This window comes from Hemiscyllium ocellatum, chromosome 33 (genome assembly GCF_020745735.1).
Source record: "Hemiscyllium ocellatum isolate sHemOce1 chromosome 33, sHemOce1.pat.X.cur, whole genome shotgun sequence".
Classification (NCBI taxonomy): domain Eukaryota; kingdom Metazoa; phylum Chordata; class Chondrichthyes; order Orectolobiformes; family Hemiscylliidae; genus Hemiscyllium; species Hemiscyllium ocellatum.
In genome coordinates, this window is record NC_083433.1 from 12,798,836 (window position 1) to 12,818,863 (window position 20,028).

At 45.1% G+C, this 20,028-nt stretch overlaps 2 protein-coding genes across 2 annotated transcripts; both read right to left on the reverse strand.

The window, feature by feature from the left end:
- Window positions 1-3,597: 3,597 nt before the first annotated feature.
- LOC132831158 (ferritin, heavy subunit-like) lies at window positions 3,598-8,829 on the reverse strand. Its single transcript, XM_060849165.1, has 4 exons — window positions 8,728-8,829; window positions 5,016-5,162; window positions 4,216-4,341; window positions 3,598-3,753 (listed from the first exon to the last, which is right to left on the reverse strand). The coding sequence occupies exons 1-4, from the start codon at window positions 8,827-8,829 to the stop codon at window positions 3,598-3,600; spliced, it is 531 nt and encodes a 176-aa protein (XP_060705148.1).
- Window positions 8,830-12,818: 3,989 nt separating this feature from the next.
- LOC132831301 (ferritin, middle subunit-like) lies at window positions 12,819-18,700 on the reverse strand. The gene is made up of 4 exons (XM_060849354.1): window positions 18,599-18,700; window positions 14,260-14,406; window positions 13,435-13,560; window positions 12,819-12,974 (listed from the first exon to the last, which is right to left on the reverse strand). The coding sequence occupies exons 1-4, from the start codon at window positions 18,698-18,700 to the stop codon at window positions 12,819-12,821; spliced, it is 531 nt and encodes a 176-aa protein (XP_060705337.1).
- Between the last annotated feature and the right edge of the window lie 1,328 nt (window positions 18,701-20,028).

Genomic DNA, 20,028 nt, shown 5'->3' on the forward strand with positions numbered 1-20,028 from the left:
CTGAAAATGAGAATAAAACATGCTCTAAAACTTCACTGTATCCGAGGTTGTGTGCCAGAAGATACTCAACACAGATTTGCAGAATTCTGTTCGTTTGTTTCTCTGAGAGATTTGTCTTCCTACCTTTTGAATGACAGTGTTGGGACTCCATTGAAAAATGGCGAGACCTTGTTGACAGTAAACAGTTGCCAATTGCAACACAGCAACAGAAAATAATGTGCTTTTGGGTCATCTCATGCAGCCAACTGATGCACTTTGTGCATTCAACCTGAATCTGCTGTGATCACCTTGACCTTAGGTCTCCGAAAGGTCAGTTTGAAAACGAAAACAGTAAATGTGCTGAGTGTGTCAGCCATGTAGTAGGCCTCAGGCCTCCATGTCAAAATTGCTGCTAGAAACATATCGCACGTTCAACTTTTCTGTCTCCATGTTCAGTTTTTAATTGTTTCAAGAAGAACTGGCCCTCAACTCAAGCACGTTTCCAAGTGGAGAGATTCTGGTTATGTTTACTTTGGAATCTGTAGAATGTATAGCTCAGAAACTGGCCTCCCAGCTCAACGTGGTCCATACCCATAGCTATATGGAGGTGAGGGTGTCTCAACCTAAAGTGGATAGCGTTGAACTGAGCAGCCTCCAGTGTACTGGTGGGCTGTGAGAGTTTGGGGATTGAAGATCCCACTCAAAGTTCAGGTATGATCATCACCATGAGGTGTGGATTTGGGGCAGCCAGTTACTTTGACCCAATAACTGCTTCAAAAACCGGGTTACAGTCTAGCCTCATCTTGTCGGATTGAGTTACAGTTTTGAATATTACGTATGGAACTGAGGTCAGAGGTCAAACCTGATAAATACCCATGGCTATGAGAGCAGGTCGGAGGCTGAGAATTCTTTGAGTTTCTCAATTCCTGACTTTCCACAACCTCTCTACTATCTATAAGACCAATAAGTGATGGAATACTTTCCAATATTCTAGCTGAATACAGCCCCAACAACACTCATGAAGCCCCAGGGAAATCTCTCGCCATCCTGAGTTGGAGCAATATCACTGTTTCTGAAACCAAGTCCCAGATGGCCCACCTCAGTAGCAGCGATTTGGAGGTGCCGGTGTTGGACTGAGGGTGTATAAAGTTAAAAATCACACAACACCAGGTTATAGTCCAACAGGTTTATTTGGAAGCACTAGCTTTTGGAGCGCTGCTCCTTCATCAGGTTACTCTCCACAACCACCCTAGCCTTGTGATTGGTTTGCTTCTGTGATGTATGACTCTATGACTCTAATGATGTACAATAGCATGTTCCTTTTGGGTGGTTTGGTGGCTCAGTGGTTAGCACTACAGTCTCACGGAACCAGAGACTTGGGTTTGATTTCAGCTTTGGGTGACTGTCTGTATGGACTTTGCATGTTCTCCCCGTGTCTGTGTGGGTTTCCTCTTATTGACCAAGGTTATGCAGATTTGGTGGATTGGCTGTGGGAAACTCAGGGTTAAGGGGATCCGCAGGATCTGAACAGCATCCTGTTCAGATCTTTAGTGCAGACTCAATGGGCTGAATGCCCTCTTCTAGCACTGCAGGGAGCCTGTGGATATGGCTTGATTGTTTAAAAAGATTTATAGAGTCATCGAATCAGAGATGTACAGCATGGAAACAGACCCTTCGTCCAACCCGACCAGATATCCCAACTCAATCTACTCCCACCTGCCAGCACCCAGCCCATATCCCTCCAAACCCTTCCTATTCATATACCCATCCAAATGCCTCATAAATGTTGCAATTGTACCAGCCTCCACCACCTCATTCAATACACATACCAGTCCCACACCCTGCCTGAAGGCTGCAGTGTGTATTTACTACAAATTTCACTGAAACAATCACCAGGTGGTCTCTAACAGCCCCCTCCCTAACCCATGATCCCTGGAACCTCAAAAGCTAAAGTAAACAGCTGTACAGAAGAGTCAACATCTCCAGTCCTCACCCAGTCACACCACTGTTTACAGAACAGTGTATGCCAAAGGCCTGGGATCAATTCCCATCACTAATTTGATGTTACTATGAAGGAGTTTCCTCCTCAACCTCTTCCCTCACCTGAACTCTGGTGGCCCTCAGGTTTAATCATCATCAGTCTCTCCTTTCTCTAATGAGAGCACAGCCCAATGGGCTGGTAAGACTATGGCAGCCCAACAACTCCCAACTTGGTCAGAAAATCACTGAATCAAATCAAACTGCATCAGGAGAATCCTTCACCCCATGGGAAGCTAGGATCAGCTTGGACTGCAAACTGCTGACTTTAAAAATAAATCAGATGGAATCATCAAACGCGGAGCATTGCGGTGTTATTCCCACATAACCATCATCCTGCTCATTCAGCTGTTGGTGGCAATGGAGAGAATGTGGAATGTAATCCAATACAGCTCAGGAGAATTTTTTTTAAGCTCACTCCCCACAACGTGACTGACAGGAATGCTTGGAGTGAATTTTCCCAGCTATGGGCTGACAGACTTGAGGTTTATCAAAGGATGGGATTAGTACTCAGAATCAACAGATAGAGTGACAGTTAAGTGAGGGTACCACAGTGGGACTATATTGCTAGTTCAGGCAAACATTCTCTCCACCCCCACAGCCCCTCCCTGAACTAGAATTGGTATTTAATCAAAATCCCCACCAAGAGCTGCATGTTTGACCAGTTAATTCCTCCAGTTATCTGGCTCAATGTGCCCAACTGTCAGTGGCTGTGATAAACAAGGGGTAAAGATCACAGGCCCCTGAGCTGTTCCAATCTCCACCTGGCTCCCTGTGCTGGGCCTACAGGAGAAGAAAATAGCACCATTTAGAATGGACTAGTCATGTTAGAGTTCCAGTGGGAACTGTGCTGGACAAGCTGAGATCATATCATTGCCAGGTTAGCTGGTTCCTCCATCTGGGCAGATGCCAGAGCCTGCTGGACCTCATCCAAGGCCAGGGGGAGGGAAAGAGAAGTGAACATTTGATGGTAAATCTGGAAGTGAACACAATCTAAAATATGGGATATCTAGGGCAATGAATGACTGGACCTTTTGAAGAGGTATGGAAACTTCCTTTTACAAGGTCTGTTTGGGTACAATTGTACTCACCAAGTCCAGAAAAGTAGAATTGTTGGACAAAAGAATCAGGGGTTTGACACTCCGCAGATTGCAACCACTAGTTGAAGCCCTAGTTTGGGATGGAATGGGCAGGGAGTGGTGGTAAGGCATGAGGGTAACTTGAATTTATGGTCTGACATAACCCCATCTAGTGGTTTCAGTCCAATGGGGTGGTGGGGAGGAGAGAAAAGATGCAGCATCTAGTGAGGGGTTTTAGTCCACTGATGTGATGAGCCAAATTGCAGAAGGATTACTGGCATCAAGTTCTCCAGAGATCGCAAACAAATTCAAATGAAGGAACAGTGATCTGAATGATGGACAATAAGCAAGATCAATAGAAGATTTTATTCATTTCCATTCAGGTGGTACAGCCATTACATTGTTGCCAACATGCACCTTCTGCCTGGGTTGGGGAAGCCAGATTGTCCAAGTGAAGTCAGTAATGCATTCAGACAAAAAGCAGACAGTCCCCCATGCCCCACTAACTGCTGTCCTCCAGTGAGAGCCTGTCAAACAGGTACTCTGCCAGCCCATTCTCTGGAGCTCCCAGACGCTTCAGGTTGGTGATGTAGTCCCCAAGTTGCTTGATGATCTCAACCTCCTCATCCAAATAGTGGGTCTCCAGGAAGTCACACAGCTGGAACACAGGAATATTACATTAGCACAATCCAAGACAATCAAATTCCCACTGCAAATGAGACTTGGCCATACAACTCTAGACAGACATTAAAGTCTCATTGATAGCTAGAGAATTTGAACTAGTGAGGATGACTGCATTTTAGCTGCTTCATCATGCAGTTTCTTAATGGGAGCTGAGTTGTATTGTGATGGACAGTGATCATTCCACTGCATTGGTCCTGAATGGGGGATTGTGGCCAATATCATTTCAGCACTCCCATCGGATTAGAATCTGAAAGTTTTACTTGACCTTATTGATGAACAGTTGTAACATTGTAACCATCAGTATGGATCTGGAGTGATCAACGTTAGATCTGGACCAAGTGTTGCATTATTGAATTTCAAACCCACAAAGACCAGCCAGTGAGGTGTTGCCCTGAGGGTCAGGCAGTGATGAGAATGAGGAGGTGATGAAGCTTACATGAGGGTCAGTCTGGGCAGTGGCAAGTTGGTGTAGATCCAGCAAACTCTGGTTCACATTCTTCTCCAGATCCAGGGCAACCTGCATTGCCTGCAGCCCGTTACCCCACTCATCCTTCTCTGGCTTCTGAAACATGGAAACAAAGGACAGTTAAGGATCACAATCCTGACAGTGGGATGAAGCAGGTTGATTAGCCATTTGCCCACACCAACCCTCCTAACAGCATCCCACACTGACCCCATCCCATCCTTGTAATCTTGTATTTCAGATGAAAAAAAGTAGCCTGTGCATCCCTGGAAACTATGGGCAACTTAGCATGAGCAAACTGACCTGCACATCTTTGGATGATTAAAACTGAGCAGTTTCCAGTGGCTGGAATTTTGGACCTGGGTCCCTGGCACTGAGACAGCATTGCCATCCTCAAGTCCAGATGAAGATTTGAGGGTGAAGGGGTGTGAGAGGGTATGAGACAGCTTCTCAAGAGAAATATGGAATATACCACCTGCAGGGAGTGGGGCAGCTATTCCAATGACATTCTAGCAACATCTGGATAAATACATCAAATGCCAGGGCATAGTGTGCTAAGGACCAAGTGCAGGTAGAGGGATTACTGTAGTTTGGAGTTTTTTGGTCAGAGACAAAAGGGGCCTGTGTCTATGCTAAGACTTGGAAACAGGAGATCATTGGCTTTCCCTAAAAAAAGCTTCGCACTTCCCCTTCAGGAAGTGAAAACCCAGTCATCGTTGGCTTGAAGCCATATCACAAGCAGCCATTCCACACACCCCCCTCAACATTCCCACCTTCACATCCTGGAGGAGGACTCTGCCTCCACGCTGATTCTGGAATTTCAGCAGCTTCTCTGCATGTTCCTGCTTCTCCTGGGACTGAGCTTTGAAGAACTGGGAGAAATGGTGCAGGGCAACATCATCCCGGTCAAAGTACGACATCTGAAAGAGAACCATTTACATCCCATTAACACATCACGGGTCCCAATTCTAGTTGGGGAAAGTAAGACACCAGTCTAACCCTTGAAATCAGACCAAGTATTCAAGCAGCTGTTAAATCTCTGGGTTCTCAGCAATTTTAATATACCAGTGCTGTCCAGTGAGCCAGCAGTTCCTCTAACTGGATAAGGTGCAACTCCAGCTGCCTCCTGGGGACATGCAAATTCGGTTTTATTTTGGATTAAACAGCTGGGAATTGCTCAGCAGGTCTGGCACAGGATCAGAGGAGAGAAACACAATTCATGTTTCTGCTCATTAACACCATTAGAATTGTTAGATAGAGATTGGCTTAAACCCTATTCAATGAAGGAAACTAGAGTGTCAGGTGTATTTAGGGTAGAAGAGCCCAGAACTAGAGGACAGGTTTAAGGAGAAAGCAGAAAGATTTGAAAAGGGTTACAACAGGCAGTTATTTCAGTGATGGATGAATGGAACGAGCTGACAGGAACCGATGGAGGCTGGTGCAGTGACTTGAAAAAGGAATCTGGATGGATAGATAAGTGAATGGGGAAGTGTTAGAGGGATATGGGCCAAGTGGGACTAGATTAATTTAGGAGAATTAATCAAGTCTAGGCAAAGAACTGGATTATGGGGTCTGTTTCTGTGCTGTACATTTCTATCTCTGTAGCCCATTCAGCCCCTCAAGCCTGTTCTGTCATTCAATGAGAAAGTAACCATGAGGCTGCTGGAAGACACTGTTAGAGAGATTTCTGCAATTTGTACATCATTGGGAGTGGATGTACCATACACTTGATCTATACAAGACTATTCCTATCTGGAGGGCAGAGGGGAATGAGAGAAAGGGACCCCAGGAAAGCCTGCTTAATGACAGCCTTTGGATTGTTGTAGTTCATTACAGGCCTATATATACACAATGCTCAGACCTTCAGAAACTTGTAAACAAGCAGCTGAGTGAATATTAGAGTGACATGATCAAAGAAATGTTAAATACAGGACAGACATATGACCTGGCTATCCAAAATTAAGGTCACCAGCTACAAAATGTGACCTGAAAAGCACAATGCATGACTTAATCCAACAAGAACAAACCATTTAGATTTACACCATATTTGACTCAAACATTTTTATCATCATGTTCACAAGGGAATGGTATGACCATGCGGTTCTTTTCAGGAGCTTTTCTTTGGATCCTTCTTGAGGGGAAGAAGTAGGCAGATGTGCCACTATATCTGGAAATAGCTTCTTCAAACAATGGCAAGGAGGGACCAGTTCAGTTATTTTCTGAGCTTGGATTATTTTAGTTTTAGAGTAACAGCTTCTCTGCTAGGTTCCATGCTTCAACAAAGTTTCTTACCAGAATGCTCGGCAAACACTGCTGCCTGCAAGAACCAGAATTTGAATTTACTATTTGCCAAGGTGTGTGTTTAGGATTGTGGGTATTGAAACAGCTCCTTTGTGGTGATAGAGTCAGTTGGGTTCCCAAATAGTTGTGGTTTTAAATTCTGTTCTCTTTCGTAGGTGCTTGTACCACAGCATGTAAGTAAATTCTGTTTTATATAAGGAGAGTGGTTTGACCAGCAACATCACTGGACGATCCACCATACATCTGCCTCTAAATACAATTAGGGTCTGGGTGACCTTAAATTGTTTTCCAGATCCAGCCTACTCCACAACAGTCAGATGAGGGTTGTGAAGAGGCACAACTCAGGTCAGAGTGGAAGTAAGTGATCCATCTTTATTAAAAACTGATTCAGTGAAAGCTGTTCCACCACCCTTAAACAGAGCTCTAAGTAATTCATTCTCCTGAGATATACTCATCTTACCATTGGAGGTTAGAAATGGTAAGGGTTTGGAGGGAAGTGGGCCAGGTGGGACTAGGCTAGGATATCTGGTCAGCATGGACAGGTTGGACCTAAGGGCCTGTTTCTATGCCATACATTTCTATGACAAGCCCAGAGTGATGAATATTCTCCATGTCTGGATGAGAGCACCAAAACATTCAAGCAGCACACACCATCCAGGATAAAGCAGCCCACTCCATTGGTATGCAATCTCCACCTCCCTTCAGTGTCCATTATCTAGCAGGTATCCTGCAACACACAAACACCTTCCAAATAGGACATTCTAACATTCCAGCAGTGCATGGGCAAATCACTACTTGGAAAAACTGGCCATTTTGTTTCCCATACCACCCTGATTTGAATGTCTCCATTTCTTCAGTCATGGAGTCAGAGATCTCAGACCACCCCACCTACCTTGTGGGTGCACCAACACTTCAGCATATCAACTCTTCCTTCAGGTGAAGGGATGGACAACAAATGGATACCTGACCACTATCTACTCATGAATGTGAATGCTAAAAGCCATAGGCCTCAACTGGGGCCTACTTAAGCAGATGCCAGTCACATCCTGACATCAAATACTTCTGTTCAGATTAGCCAAGTATTGATTAAATCCCCTTTGCAGTATCAGAACCAATATGCTTATTTAGGATCAACAGAAAATTAAATCGATACAAGAAAGCAGTAGAGAGGCAACTAGCCAGTGGATTCTTCCATTCCACTGTACAGTTGACCCAAATGGTTTCAAACATATCCAGTGAAACATCCAATTTTGACAGCCCCAGAGGGGGAATGACAGTCACTGCTAGTGACAGCCATATCAGCAAATCATATGCTAACCAAGAACACTTCACTCTGCATACATCCCTGAAGACAAACTGGGACATTAGTCAGTGTACATCAGCATCATACCCCATTATTATGGTAACATCACATTTACCTTGAATTATAGTGGTTCTGTTCACCGAGCTGGAAGTTTTTGTTGCAAACGTTTCGTCCCCTGGCTAGGAGACATCAGTGCTCTGGAGCCTCCTGCAAAGCGCTTCTTTGATGTTTCTTCCGGCATTTATAGTGGTCTGTCCTTGCCGCTTCCGGGTGTCAGTTTCAGCTGTCCACGAGTGGTTGGTATATTGGGTCCAGGTCGATGTGTCTGTTGATGGAGTTTGTGGATGAATGCCATGCCTCTAGGAATTCCCTGGCTGTTCTGTCTGGCTTGCCCTATGATAGTAGTGTTTTCCCAGTCGAATTCATGTTGCTTATTGTCTGAGTGTGTGGATACTAGTGATAGATGGTCGTGTCATTTCATGGCTAGTTGGTGTTCATGTATGCAGATTGTTAGCGGTCTTCCTGTTTGTCCTATATAGTGTTTTGTGCAGTCCTTGCATGGTATTTTATAAACTACATTAGTTTTGCTCATGTTGGGTATTGGCTCCTTTGTTCTAGTAAGTTGTTGTCTGAGCGTGGCAGTTGGTTTGTGTGCCGTTAGCCAGGGGATGAAACATTTGCAACAAAAACTTCCAGCTCGGCAAACAGAACCACTACAACAAGCACCCGAGCTACAAATCTTCACACAAACTTACCTTGAATTAATATTGAGGCAAGAGCTACAGAAGTCAAGCTACAGGAGTATCAAGTTAATTAGAAACAATGGAAAGTTTACTTTATATAAGAGTTTTAACTTTAAGCCCAAAGGGGACAACACTCACCAAAGACTGATAGAGATAGGAGGCAGTGAGCTCCAGGTTAATCTGCTTGTTGACAGCAGCTTCACAATCCTGGTGATAGTTTTGACAAACTTGGGAAACCATTTTATGAGGACTATTGGTCTCCACAAACCAATTCCCAGCCCAACTACAAATTTAACTCTAACAACAACTGTACCTAAACCATTACTGCCTTTGGACTTTTATTTATACTCCTCATTTTATTCTGCACAAATGACATCGTCAGTGAAGGCCAATCACTCTTGTTAATCAATCAATCAGGTACCATGTCCAATCAGCACAGGATGGGAATTGAATCCAGAAGCCAATCAGAATTGACAACTGGTCAATGATGGATTTGTTGATTGGCCTTTGACCTCCTGCACAACTGCAAATTGTGTAAGTATATCTATCTGAAAATGAGAATAAAACATGCTCCAAAACTTCACTGTATCGGAGGTTGTGTGCCAGAAGGTACTCAACACAGATTTGCAGAATTCAGTTCGTTTGTGACTCTGGGGGATTTGTCTTCCTACCTTTTGAATGACAGTTTTGGGACTCCATTGAAAAATGGCGAGACTTTGTTGACAGTAAACAGTTGTCAACTGTGACACAGCAACAGAAATAATGTGCTTTGGGTCATCTCATGCAGCCAACTGATGTACTTTGTGGATCCATCCTGAATCTGCTGTGATCACCTTGACCTTAGGTCTCCGAAAGGTCAGTTTGAAAATGAAAACACTAAATGTGCTGAGTGTGTCAGCCATGTAGTAGGCCTCAGGCCTCCATGTCAAAATTGCTGCTAGAAACATATCGCACGTTCAACTTTTCTGTCTCCATGTTCAGTTTTTAATTGTTTCAAGATGAACTGGCCCTCAACTCAAGTATGTTTCTAAGTGGGGAGATTCTGGTTATGTTTACATTGGAATCTGTAGAATGTACAGCTCAGAAACTGGCCTCCCAGCTCAACGTGGCCCATACCCACAGCGATATGGAGGTGAGGGTCTCTCAACCTAAAGTGGATAGCGCTGAACTGAGCAGGCTCCAGTGGAATGGTGGGCTGTGAGTGTTTGGGGATTGAAGATCCCACTCAAAGTTCAGGTATGATCATCACCATGAGGTATGGATTGGGGCAGCCATTTAATTTTACCCATTAACTGCTTCAAAAACCGGGTTACAGTCTAGCCTTAACTTGTCGGATTGAATTACAGTTTTGAATATTACATATGGAACAGAGGTCAGAGGTCAAACCTGATAAATACCCATGGCTATGAGAGCAGGTCGGAGGCTGAGAATTCTTTACGAATTTCTCAATTCCTGACTTTCCACAACCTCTCCAACTATCTACAAGACCAGTAAGTGATGGAATTCGTTCCAATATTCTAGCTAAATACAGCCCCAACAACACGCATGAAGCCCCAGGGAAATCTCTCGCCTTCCTGAGTTGGAGCAATATCACTGTTTCTGAAACCAAGTCCCAGGTGGCCCACCTCAGTAGCAGCGATTTGGAGGTGCCGGTGTTGGACTGAGGGTGTATAAAGTTAAAAATCACACAACACCAGGTTATAGTCCAACAGGTTTATTTGGAAGCACTAGCTTTTGGAGCGCTGCTCCTTCATTAGGTTACTCACCACAACCACCCTAGCCTTGTGATTGGTTTGCTTCTGTGATATACGACTCTATGACTCTAATGATGTACAATAGCATGTTCCTTTTGGGTGGTTTGGTGGTTCGGTGATTAGCACTACAGTCTCACGGAACCAGAGACTTGGGTTTGATTTCAGCTTTGGGTGACTGTCTGTATGGACTTTGCATGTTCTCCCTGTGTCTGTGTGGGTTTCCTCCTACAGACCAAGGTTATGCAGGTTCAGTGGATTGGCTGTGGGAAACTCAGGGTTAAGGGGATCCGCAGGATCTGAACAGGATGCTGTTCAGATCTTTAGTACAGACTCAATGGGCTGAATGCCCTCTTCTGGCACTGCAGGTAGCCTATGGACATGGCTTGATTGTTTAAAAAGATTTATAGGGTCATCGAATCATAGAGATGTACAGCACAGAAACAGACCCTTCGTCCAACCCATCCATGCCAACCAGATATCCCAACCCAATCTACTCCCACCTGCCAGCACCCGGCCCATATCCCTCCAAACCCTTCCTATTCATATACCCACCCAAATGCCTCTTAAATGTTGTAATTGTACCAGCCTCCACCACTTCCTCTGGCAGCTCATTCCATACACATACCATGTTGTGGAATAAATATGTGCCTCAAAGTCCCACACCCTGCCTGAAGGCTGCAGTGTGTATTCGCTACAAAATTCACTGAAACACTCACCAGGATGTTTCTGATAGCCCCCTCCCTAACCCATGATCCCTGGAACCTCAAAAGCTAAAAGGAAACAGCTGTACAGGAGAGTCAACATCTCCAGGTTTCCTCTCCCAGTCACACCACCATTTCCAGAACAGTGTGATTACAAAGTCCTGGGTTCAATTCCCATCACTAATTCGAGGTTACTATGAAGGAGTCTCCTTCTCAACCTCTTCCCTCACCTGAACTCTGGTGGCCCTCAGGTTTAATCATATCAGTCTCTCCTTTCTCTAATGAGAGCACAGCCCAATGGGCTGGTAAGACTAGGACAGCACAACAACTCCTAACTTGGTCAGAAAAATCACTGAGTCAAATCAAACTGCATCAGGAGAATCCTTCACCCCATGGGAAGCTAGGATCAGCTTGGAGTGCAAACTGCTGACTTTAGCAGCAAGAATAAATCAGATGGAAACATCAAACCCAGAGCATTGCTGTGTTATTCCCAGGTCACCATTATCCTGCTCATTTCAGCTGTTGGTGGCAATGGAGAGTGTGTATTATAATCCAATACTGCTCAGGAGAACTTTTTTTTAAGCTGACTCCCTGCAATGTAACTGACAGGAATGCTTGGAGTGAATTTTCCCAGCTGTGGGCTGACAGGCTTGAGGTTTATCGAAGGGTGGGAATAGTACTAGGAGAGAATTCACAGATAGGGAGGGACAGTTAAGTGAGGGCACCACAGTGGGACTATATTGCTAGTTCAGGCAAACATTCTCTCCACCCCTACAGCCCCTCCCTGGCCCACCAGTATGCATGAACTCCTTGATTAAATACCAACTCTAGTTCAAAGTCCCCATCAAGAGCTGCATGTTTGACCAGTTAATTCCTTCAGTTGTCTGGCTCAATGTGCCCAACTGTCAGTGGCTGTGATAAACAAGGGGTAAAGATCACAGGCCCCTGAGCTGTTCCAAACTCCACTTGGCTCCCTGCGCTGGGCCCACAGGGGAAGAAAATAGCACCATTTAGAATGGACTAGTCATGTTAGAGTTCCAGTGGGAACTGTGCTAGACAAGTTGAGATCATAACATTGCCAGGTTAGCTGGTTCCTCCATCTGAGCAGATGCCCGAGGCTGATGGACCTCATCCAAGGCCAGGGGGAGGGAAAGAGAAGTGAACATTTGATGGTAAATCTGGAAGTGAACACTGAATCAAAAATATGGGATAGCTAGGGCAACGAATGTCTGGACTTGCTCTTTCGAAGAGGTATGGAAACTTCCTTTTACAAGGTCTGTTTGGGTACAATTGTACTCACCAAGTCCAGAAAAGTAGAATTGTTGGACAAAAGAATCAGGGGTTTGACACCCCGCAGATTGCAACCACTAGTTGAAGCCCTAGTTTGGGCAGGGAGTGGTGGTAAGGCATGAGGGTAACTTGAATTTATGGTCGGAAATAACCCCATCGAGTGGTTTCAGTCCAGTGGGGTGGTGGGGAGGAGAGAAAAGATGCAGCATCTAGCGAGGGGTTTTAGTCCACTGATGTGATGAGCCAAATTGCAGAAGGATTACTGGCATCAAGTTCTCCAGAGATCACAAACAAATTCAAGTATCAGTGATCTGAATGATGGACAATAAGCAAGATCAATACAAGATTTTATTCATTTCCATTCAGGTGGTACAGCCATTACATTCTTGCCAACATGCTCCTTCTCCCTGGGTGGGGGAAGCCAGATTGTCCAAGTGAAGTCAGTAATGCATTCAGACAAAAGCAGACAGTCCCCCAGGCCCCACTAACTGCTGTCCTCCAGTGAGAGCCTGTCAAACAGGTACTCTCCCAGCCCATTCTCAGGAGCTCCCAGACGCTTCAGGTTGGTGATGTAGTCCCCAAGTCGCTTGATGATCTCAACCTCCTCATCCAAATAGTGGGTCTCCAGGAAGTCACACAGCTGGAACACAGGAATATTACATTAGCACAATCCAAGACAATCAAATTCCCACTGCAAATGAGACTTGGCCATATAACTCTAGACAGACATTAAAGTCTCACTGACAGCCAGAGAATTTGCACTAGTCAGGATGACAGCATTTTAGCTGCTTCATCATATCGTTTCTTAATGGGAGCAGAGTTGTATTGTGATGGACAGTGATCATTCCACTGCATTGGTCCCGAATGGGGATTGTGGCCAATATCATTTCAGCACTCCCATCAGATTAGAATCTGAAAGTTTTACTTGACCTTATTGATGAACAGTTATAAATTGTAACCATCAGTATGGATCTGGAGTGATCAACGTTAGATCTGGACCAAGTGTTGCATTATTGAATTTCAAACCCACAAAGACCAGCCAGTGAGGTGTTGACCTGAGGATGTGGCAGTGATGAGAATGAGGTGGTGGTGAAGCTTACATGAGGGTCAGTCTGGGCAGTGGCGAGTTGGTGTAGATCCAGCAAACTCTGGTTCACATTCTTCTCCAGATCCAGGGAAACCTGCATTGCCTGCAGCCCGTTACCCCACTCATCCCTCTCTGGCTTCTGAAACATGGAAACAAAGGACAGTTAAGGATCAGAATCAGAATCCTGACAGTGGGATGAAGCAGGTTGATTAGCCATTTGCCCACACCAACCCTCTAAACAGCATCCCACACTGACCCCACCCCATCCCTGTAATCTTGTATTTCAGATGAAAGAAATGCATGTAGCTTGTGCATCCCTGGAAACAATGGGCAACTTAGCATGAGCAAACTGACCTGCACATCTTTGGACTATTAAGACTGAGCAGTTGCCAATGGCTGGAACTTTGGACCTGGGTCCCTGGCACTGAGAAAGCAGTGCCAATCAGTGCCATCCTCAAGTCCAGATGAAGATTTGTGGGTGAAGGGGTGAGAGAGGGTATTTGAGGCAGCCTCTTGAGAAATATGGAATATACCACCTGCAGGGAGTGGGGCAGCTATTCCAGTGACATTTCAGCAACATTTGGACAAATACTTCAAATGCCAGAGCATAGTGTGCTAAGGACCAAGTGTGCAGGTAGATGAGATTACTGTAGTTTGGAGTTTTTTGGTCAGACTAAAAGGGCCTGTGTCTATGCTATGACTTGGAAGTGGAGATCATTGGCTTTTCCCCCCCCCCAAAAAAAATTGGCACTTTCCCTTCAGGATGTGAAAACCTAGTCACCATTGGCTTGAAGCCATATCACAAGCAGCCATCCCAACCCCACCCCAACATTCCCACCTTCACGTCCTGGAGGAGGACTCTGCCTCCACGCTGATTCTGGAATTTCAGCAGCTTCTCTGCTTGTTCCTGCTTCTCCTGGGACTGAGCTTTGAAGAACTGGGAGAAATGGTGCAGGGCAACATCATCCCGGTCAAAGTACGACATCTGAAAGAGAACCATTTACATCCCATTACCACATCACTGGGCCCAATTCTAGTTGGCAGAAGTAGAGACTAGTTTAGCCCTTGAAACTAGAGTGACTATTCAAGCTGTTAAACCTCTGGGCTTGCAACTATTTTAATATAACAGTGGTGTCCAATGAGCCAGCAGCTCCTTTAACTGGATGATTTGGAACAGCCCCAGCTTCCTCCTGGGGAACATGCAAATTCAATGTATTTTGTTTTGGATTAAACAGCAGGTGAATTGCTCAGCAGGTCTCGCACAGCATCAGAGGGGAGAAACACTGAATTCATGTTTCTGCTCAGTAACCTCCATCAGGATGGAAGATGGAGATTGAATAGGCTTTGAGCAAGTTAAGGAAACCACAGTGCAGGATGGAGGAGTCCAAAGCTAGAGGGCACAGGTTAGGATAAGGGGTAGATATATGGACCTAAGAGGCAGTCTTTTCCAGTGCTGGGGTGCAAGTATGGAATGAGCTGCCAGAGGAAGTGGTGGAGACTGGTGCAATTACAGCATTTAAAGGCATCTGGATAGGTACATGAATAGGAGGGTTTCAGAGGGATATGGGCCAAGTGGGACTAGGTTAATTTAGGATATCTGGTTGGCATGGAAGCACTGGATTGTTGAATCGGTTTCGGTGCTGTACATTTCTAGGACTGTAGATTTCAATTGGTCCCATGCAGAACATTTGAATTTGTAGCTTTTAACAAGGTGAAGGTTCAGTTGGATGAAGAGAATCACTGGACTGTTAAATACAGTCTACTCCATTCAACATTAGCCAGAGGGTAATACCCAGTCACCAGGACATTTTTCTGAACGGAAGTACAGATACAAAAAAAAAACTGATATCAGAACACAGGGACAGTAGGCCATTCAGCCCTCAAGCCTTTTCTGCCACTGAGAAAGTAACCATGAGGCTGGTTCCTTTGTGTTAAACTGGAAAGTGGATGATGGATACTGCTGGCCTTAGTTTAGTCAGGAGAGAGAGTTTTCTGCAACTTGTAGATCATTGGGATTGGATGTACTATACACTTGATCTGTACAAGTGTGTTCCTATCTGGAGGATGGAGGGGAATGAGAGAAAGGGCCCCAGGGGTTTGCAAAGGAAAGCCTGCCCAATGACAGGCTTTGGATTGTTGCAGCAACAGTTTTATTGCAGACTTGTGTATACAGTGCACTGACATCCAAAAACTTTTAACAAGCAATTGAATGAATACAAAAGCGAAACTTGAACAACTTCACTGCATGAAATACCTAGTGACCCAGAGACTACCATTATCTGCAGATAACATCACCAGCTTAAAGAGTACACTGAGAACACACTTGATTTGAATTAATCCAACAAGTTCAAACCCTTGCATCGACACCCATAATGGACTCAAACATCTGAACCATTATGTTCAGAAGTGAATGGTGAAACAATACTGCTACTTCAGAAAGGTTATTTTGACCTTGGTTTTTTTCAAGAGGGGTTATAAAAGCAGAGGCGTGATATGTCTGGAAGTAGCTACTTCAAACAATGGCAAGGGAGTGGCCATTTCTACTAGTTCAGGAGTTTGTGTTGGATTAACTCCTTTGTGAAGTTGAAATTGAGTAAAAAGTGAGGTCTGCAGATGCTGGAGATCACAGCTGAAAATGTGTTGCTGGTCAAAGCACAGCAGGCCAGGCAGCATCTCAGGAACAGAGAATTTGACATTTCGAGCATAAGCCCTTCATCAGCAATGAAAGAGAGTAGCCAAGCAGGCTAAGATAAAAGGTAGGAGGAGGGACTTGGGGGAGGGGCGATGGAGGTGGGATAGGTGGAAGGAGGTCAAGGTGAGGGTGATAGGCCGGAGTGGGGTGGGGGCGGAGGGGTCAGGAAGGAGATTGCAGGTTAGGAGGGCGGTGCTGAGTTGAGGGAACCGACTGAGACAAGGTGGGGGGAGGGGAAATGAGGAAACTGGAGAAATCTGAATTCATACCTTGTGGTTGGAGGGTTCCCAGGCGGAAGATGAGGCGCTCCTCCTCCAGCCGTCGTGTTGTTATGTTCTGCCGGTGGAGGAGTCCAAGGACCTGCATGTCCTCGGTGGAGTGGGAGGGAGAGTTAAAGTGTTGAGCCACGGGGTGATTGGGTTGGTTGGTCCGGGTGGCCCAGAGGTGTTCTTTGAAGCGTTCCGCAAGTAAGCGGCCCGTCTCCCCAATATAGAGGAGGCCACATCGGGTGCAGCGGATGCAATAGATGATGTGTGTGGAGGTACAGGTGAACTTGTGGCGGATATGGAAGGATCCCTTGGGGCCTTGGAGGGAAGTGAGTGTGGAGGTGTGGGCGCAAGTGTTACATTTCCTGCGGTTGCAGGGGGAAGTGCCGGGGGTGGAGGTTGGGTTGGTGGGGGGGGGGGGGGGTGTGGATCTGACGAGGGAGTCACGAAGGGAGTGGTCCTTGCGGAACGCTGATAGGGGAGGGGAGGGAAATATATCCTTGGTGGTGGGGTCCGTTTGGAGGTGGCGGAAATGACTGCGGATGATACGTTGTATGCGGAGGTTGGTGGGGTGGTAGGTGAGAACCAGTGGGGTTCTGTCTTGGTGGCGGTTGGAGGAGTGGGAAGTGGAGGAGATGCGGTGGAGGGCATCGTCGATCACGTCTGGGGGGAGTTTGCGGTCCTTGAAGGAGGAGGCCATCTGGGCTGTGTGGTGTTGGAATTGGTCCTCCTGGGAGCAGATGCAGCGGAGACGAAGGAATTGGGAATATGGGATGGAGTTTTTGCAGGGGGCAGGGTGGGAGGAGGTGTAGTCCAAGTAGCTGTGGGAGTCAGTCGGTTTATAGTAGATGTCTGTTGAGTCGGTCGCCCGAGATAGAGATGGAAAGGTCTAGGAAGGGGAGGGAGGAGTCTGAGACAGTCCAGGTGAATTTAAGGTTGGGATGGAAGGTGTTAGTAAAGTTGATGAACTGTTCAACTTCCTCGTGGGAGCACGAGGCAGCGCCGATACAGTCATCGATGTAGCGGAGGAAAAGGTGGGGGGTGGTGCCAGTGTAGTTGCGGAAGATGGACTGTTCCACATATCCTACAAAGAGGCAGGTTTCAAACTAGTTAAGTTATTTTAGATTTTGTTTTGTTTCAATGATATGTTCTGCTTTGGATGAAGCAAAATGATTTGACCAGCTGCATCACCCCTCGACTATCCACTATACAACTGCCTTTATAATAAAAAATATCAGGTCTGGGCTTCCTTCTCAGTGGAGAGGAATCTAACCTGATCCCTAGTAGTGCATTAATATTAATATTTACTCAGGTCAGAGTGGATATGAGTGGTCTATTTTTATTCTTGGACATATTAAAAACTAACTAGCTCACCAATGAAAGCTATTCCCATCTCCATCAAACAGATCTTTAAAGCCTTCATTCTCATCTCATGAGAACCTCCAAAACAAACAAGCCCAGAGTGTGATTAATATTCTCCACATGTCTGGATGACAGCACTTACAACATTCAGGAACAGACACCATCCAGGACAAAGCATTGGTACTGCAATCTCCACCTCCATTCAGCATTCATTATCTAGCAGGTATCCTGCAAACACCTTCCTAAAGGAAAGTCTAACACTTCAGTAGGGCATGGGCAAGTTACCACCAGGAAAAACAGGCCAATTTAATTCTTATGTCTGCTTGATTGGAGTGGATTAAGGCCTACTTGTGGATTCCAGTCACACCCTGACCATGAACATTGCTGCTCAGATAAGCAGAGTATCAACAAATACTACTAAAACTCCTTTTGCAGCAGAGTTAGTATGATGTCTATTTATGATCAGCAGAAAGTTAAAGCAGAGATATCACAATACATTACAATGGCAGAACAGTGACCAGCCAATGGAGACTACCATTCTACTATATGGTTGACAAAATGGTTTCTAAAATAGTCCAATGAAATATCTCATTTTGACAACCCTACAGAGAGAATGACAGTTACTGCCGGTCACAACCCTCTCCGTTAGTTGCAAGAACACTTGACCCTGCATACATCACTGAAGGCCAGCTGGGAATTAGTTATCTTACATCAGCATCATACTCCATTTTTGCTGAAACATCACACTTATCTTGAATTGATATTAAGGCAACAGTTACAGTTACAAAACTCAATCTACAGGAGTATCAAGTTAATTAGAAACATCAGCATAAGTTTAGCTTTAAGTCAACACTCACCAAAGACTGATAGAGATAGGAGGCAGTGAGCTCCAGGTTAATCTGCTTGTTAACAGCAGCTTCACAATCCTGGTGATAGTTTTGACAAACCTGGGAGGCCATTTTGTAATGAATGTTGCGTTACCTCACTCCCTAAAACAATTCACAGCCCAACCACAAATTCAGCTTAAGCACCAACTATACCAAAACCATCACAACCTTTGGACTTTTATTTATACTTCAGGCGCAAGCCCTCATTTTATTCTGCAGGAAATGACATCATCAGTCATCATCAATCACTCTTGTTAATCTATCGATCAGCTGCCATGTCCAATCAGCACAGAATGGGAATTGGATTCAGAAGCCAATCAGAATTGACAATGAGTCGATGATGGAATTGCGGATTGGCCTTTGACCTTTTGCACAAGTGCAAATTCTGTAAGTGTATCTACCTGAAAATGAGAATAAAACATACTCTAAAACTTTGCTAATGCGTCTGAGGTTGTGTATTAAGAAATGCTCAACACAGATTTGCAGAATTCTGTTAGTTTGTTACTCTGAAGGATTTGTCCTCCTACCTTTTGAATGACAGTGTTGGGAATCCATCAAAAAATATCCATTGACATTAAACATTTACCTATTGATTGATAGTGGCAGAGATAAAGTGCTTTTGGATCATCTAGTGCAGGCAACTGATGTACTTTGTGGATCCTTTCTGAATCTGCTGTGATCTCTTTGACTTTAGGTCTCAGGAAGCCCAGTTTAAAACCAAAACACTAAATGTGCTGAGTGTGTCAGCCATGTAGTAGGCCTCAGGCCTCCATGTTTAAATTGTTGTTAGAAACATATTGCATGTTCGACTTTTCTATCTCCATCTTTAGTTTTTAATTGTTTCAAGATGAACTGGCCCTCAACTCAAGGATGTTTCCAAAAGTGGGAAAGTTTGGTTCTGTTTACATTGCATTCTGTAGAACGTACAGCTCAGAAACTGGCCTCCCAGCTCAACATGGTCCATACCCACAGCGATATGGACATGAGGGTCTCTCAACCTAAAGTTGAATGTGTTGAACTGAGCAGCCTCCAGTGGAATGGTGAGCTGTGAGAGGTTGCAATCTAGCCCAATCTTGTCGAAATGAGTAACAAGTTTGAATATTATACACATAACCACGGTCAGAGGTCAACCCTGATAAATATTCACGGCGATGAGAGTAAGTCAGAGGCTGGGAATTCTGTTGTGAATTTCTCAACTCCTGACTTTCCAAAGCCTCTCCACCATCTACAAGACCAAAGTTAGGAAACGTGATGGGATACTTTCCAATCTTCTGTCTGAATACAGCCCCAAGAACACTGACGGAGCCCCAGGGAAATCTCTCACCATACTGAGTTGGAACAATATCACTGTTTCTGAATCCAAGTCCCGGACGCCCCCCCTCAGCAGCAGCAGCAGCAGC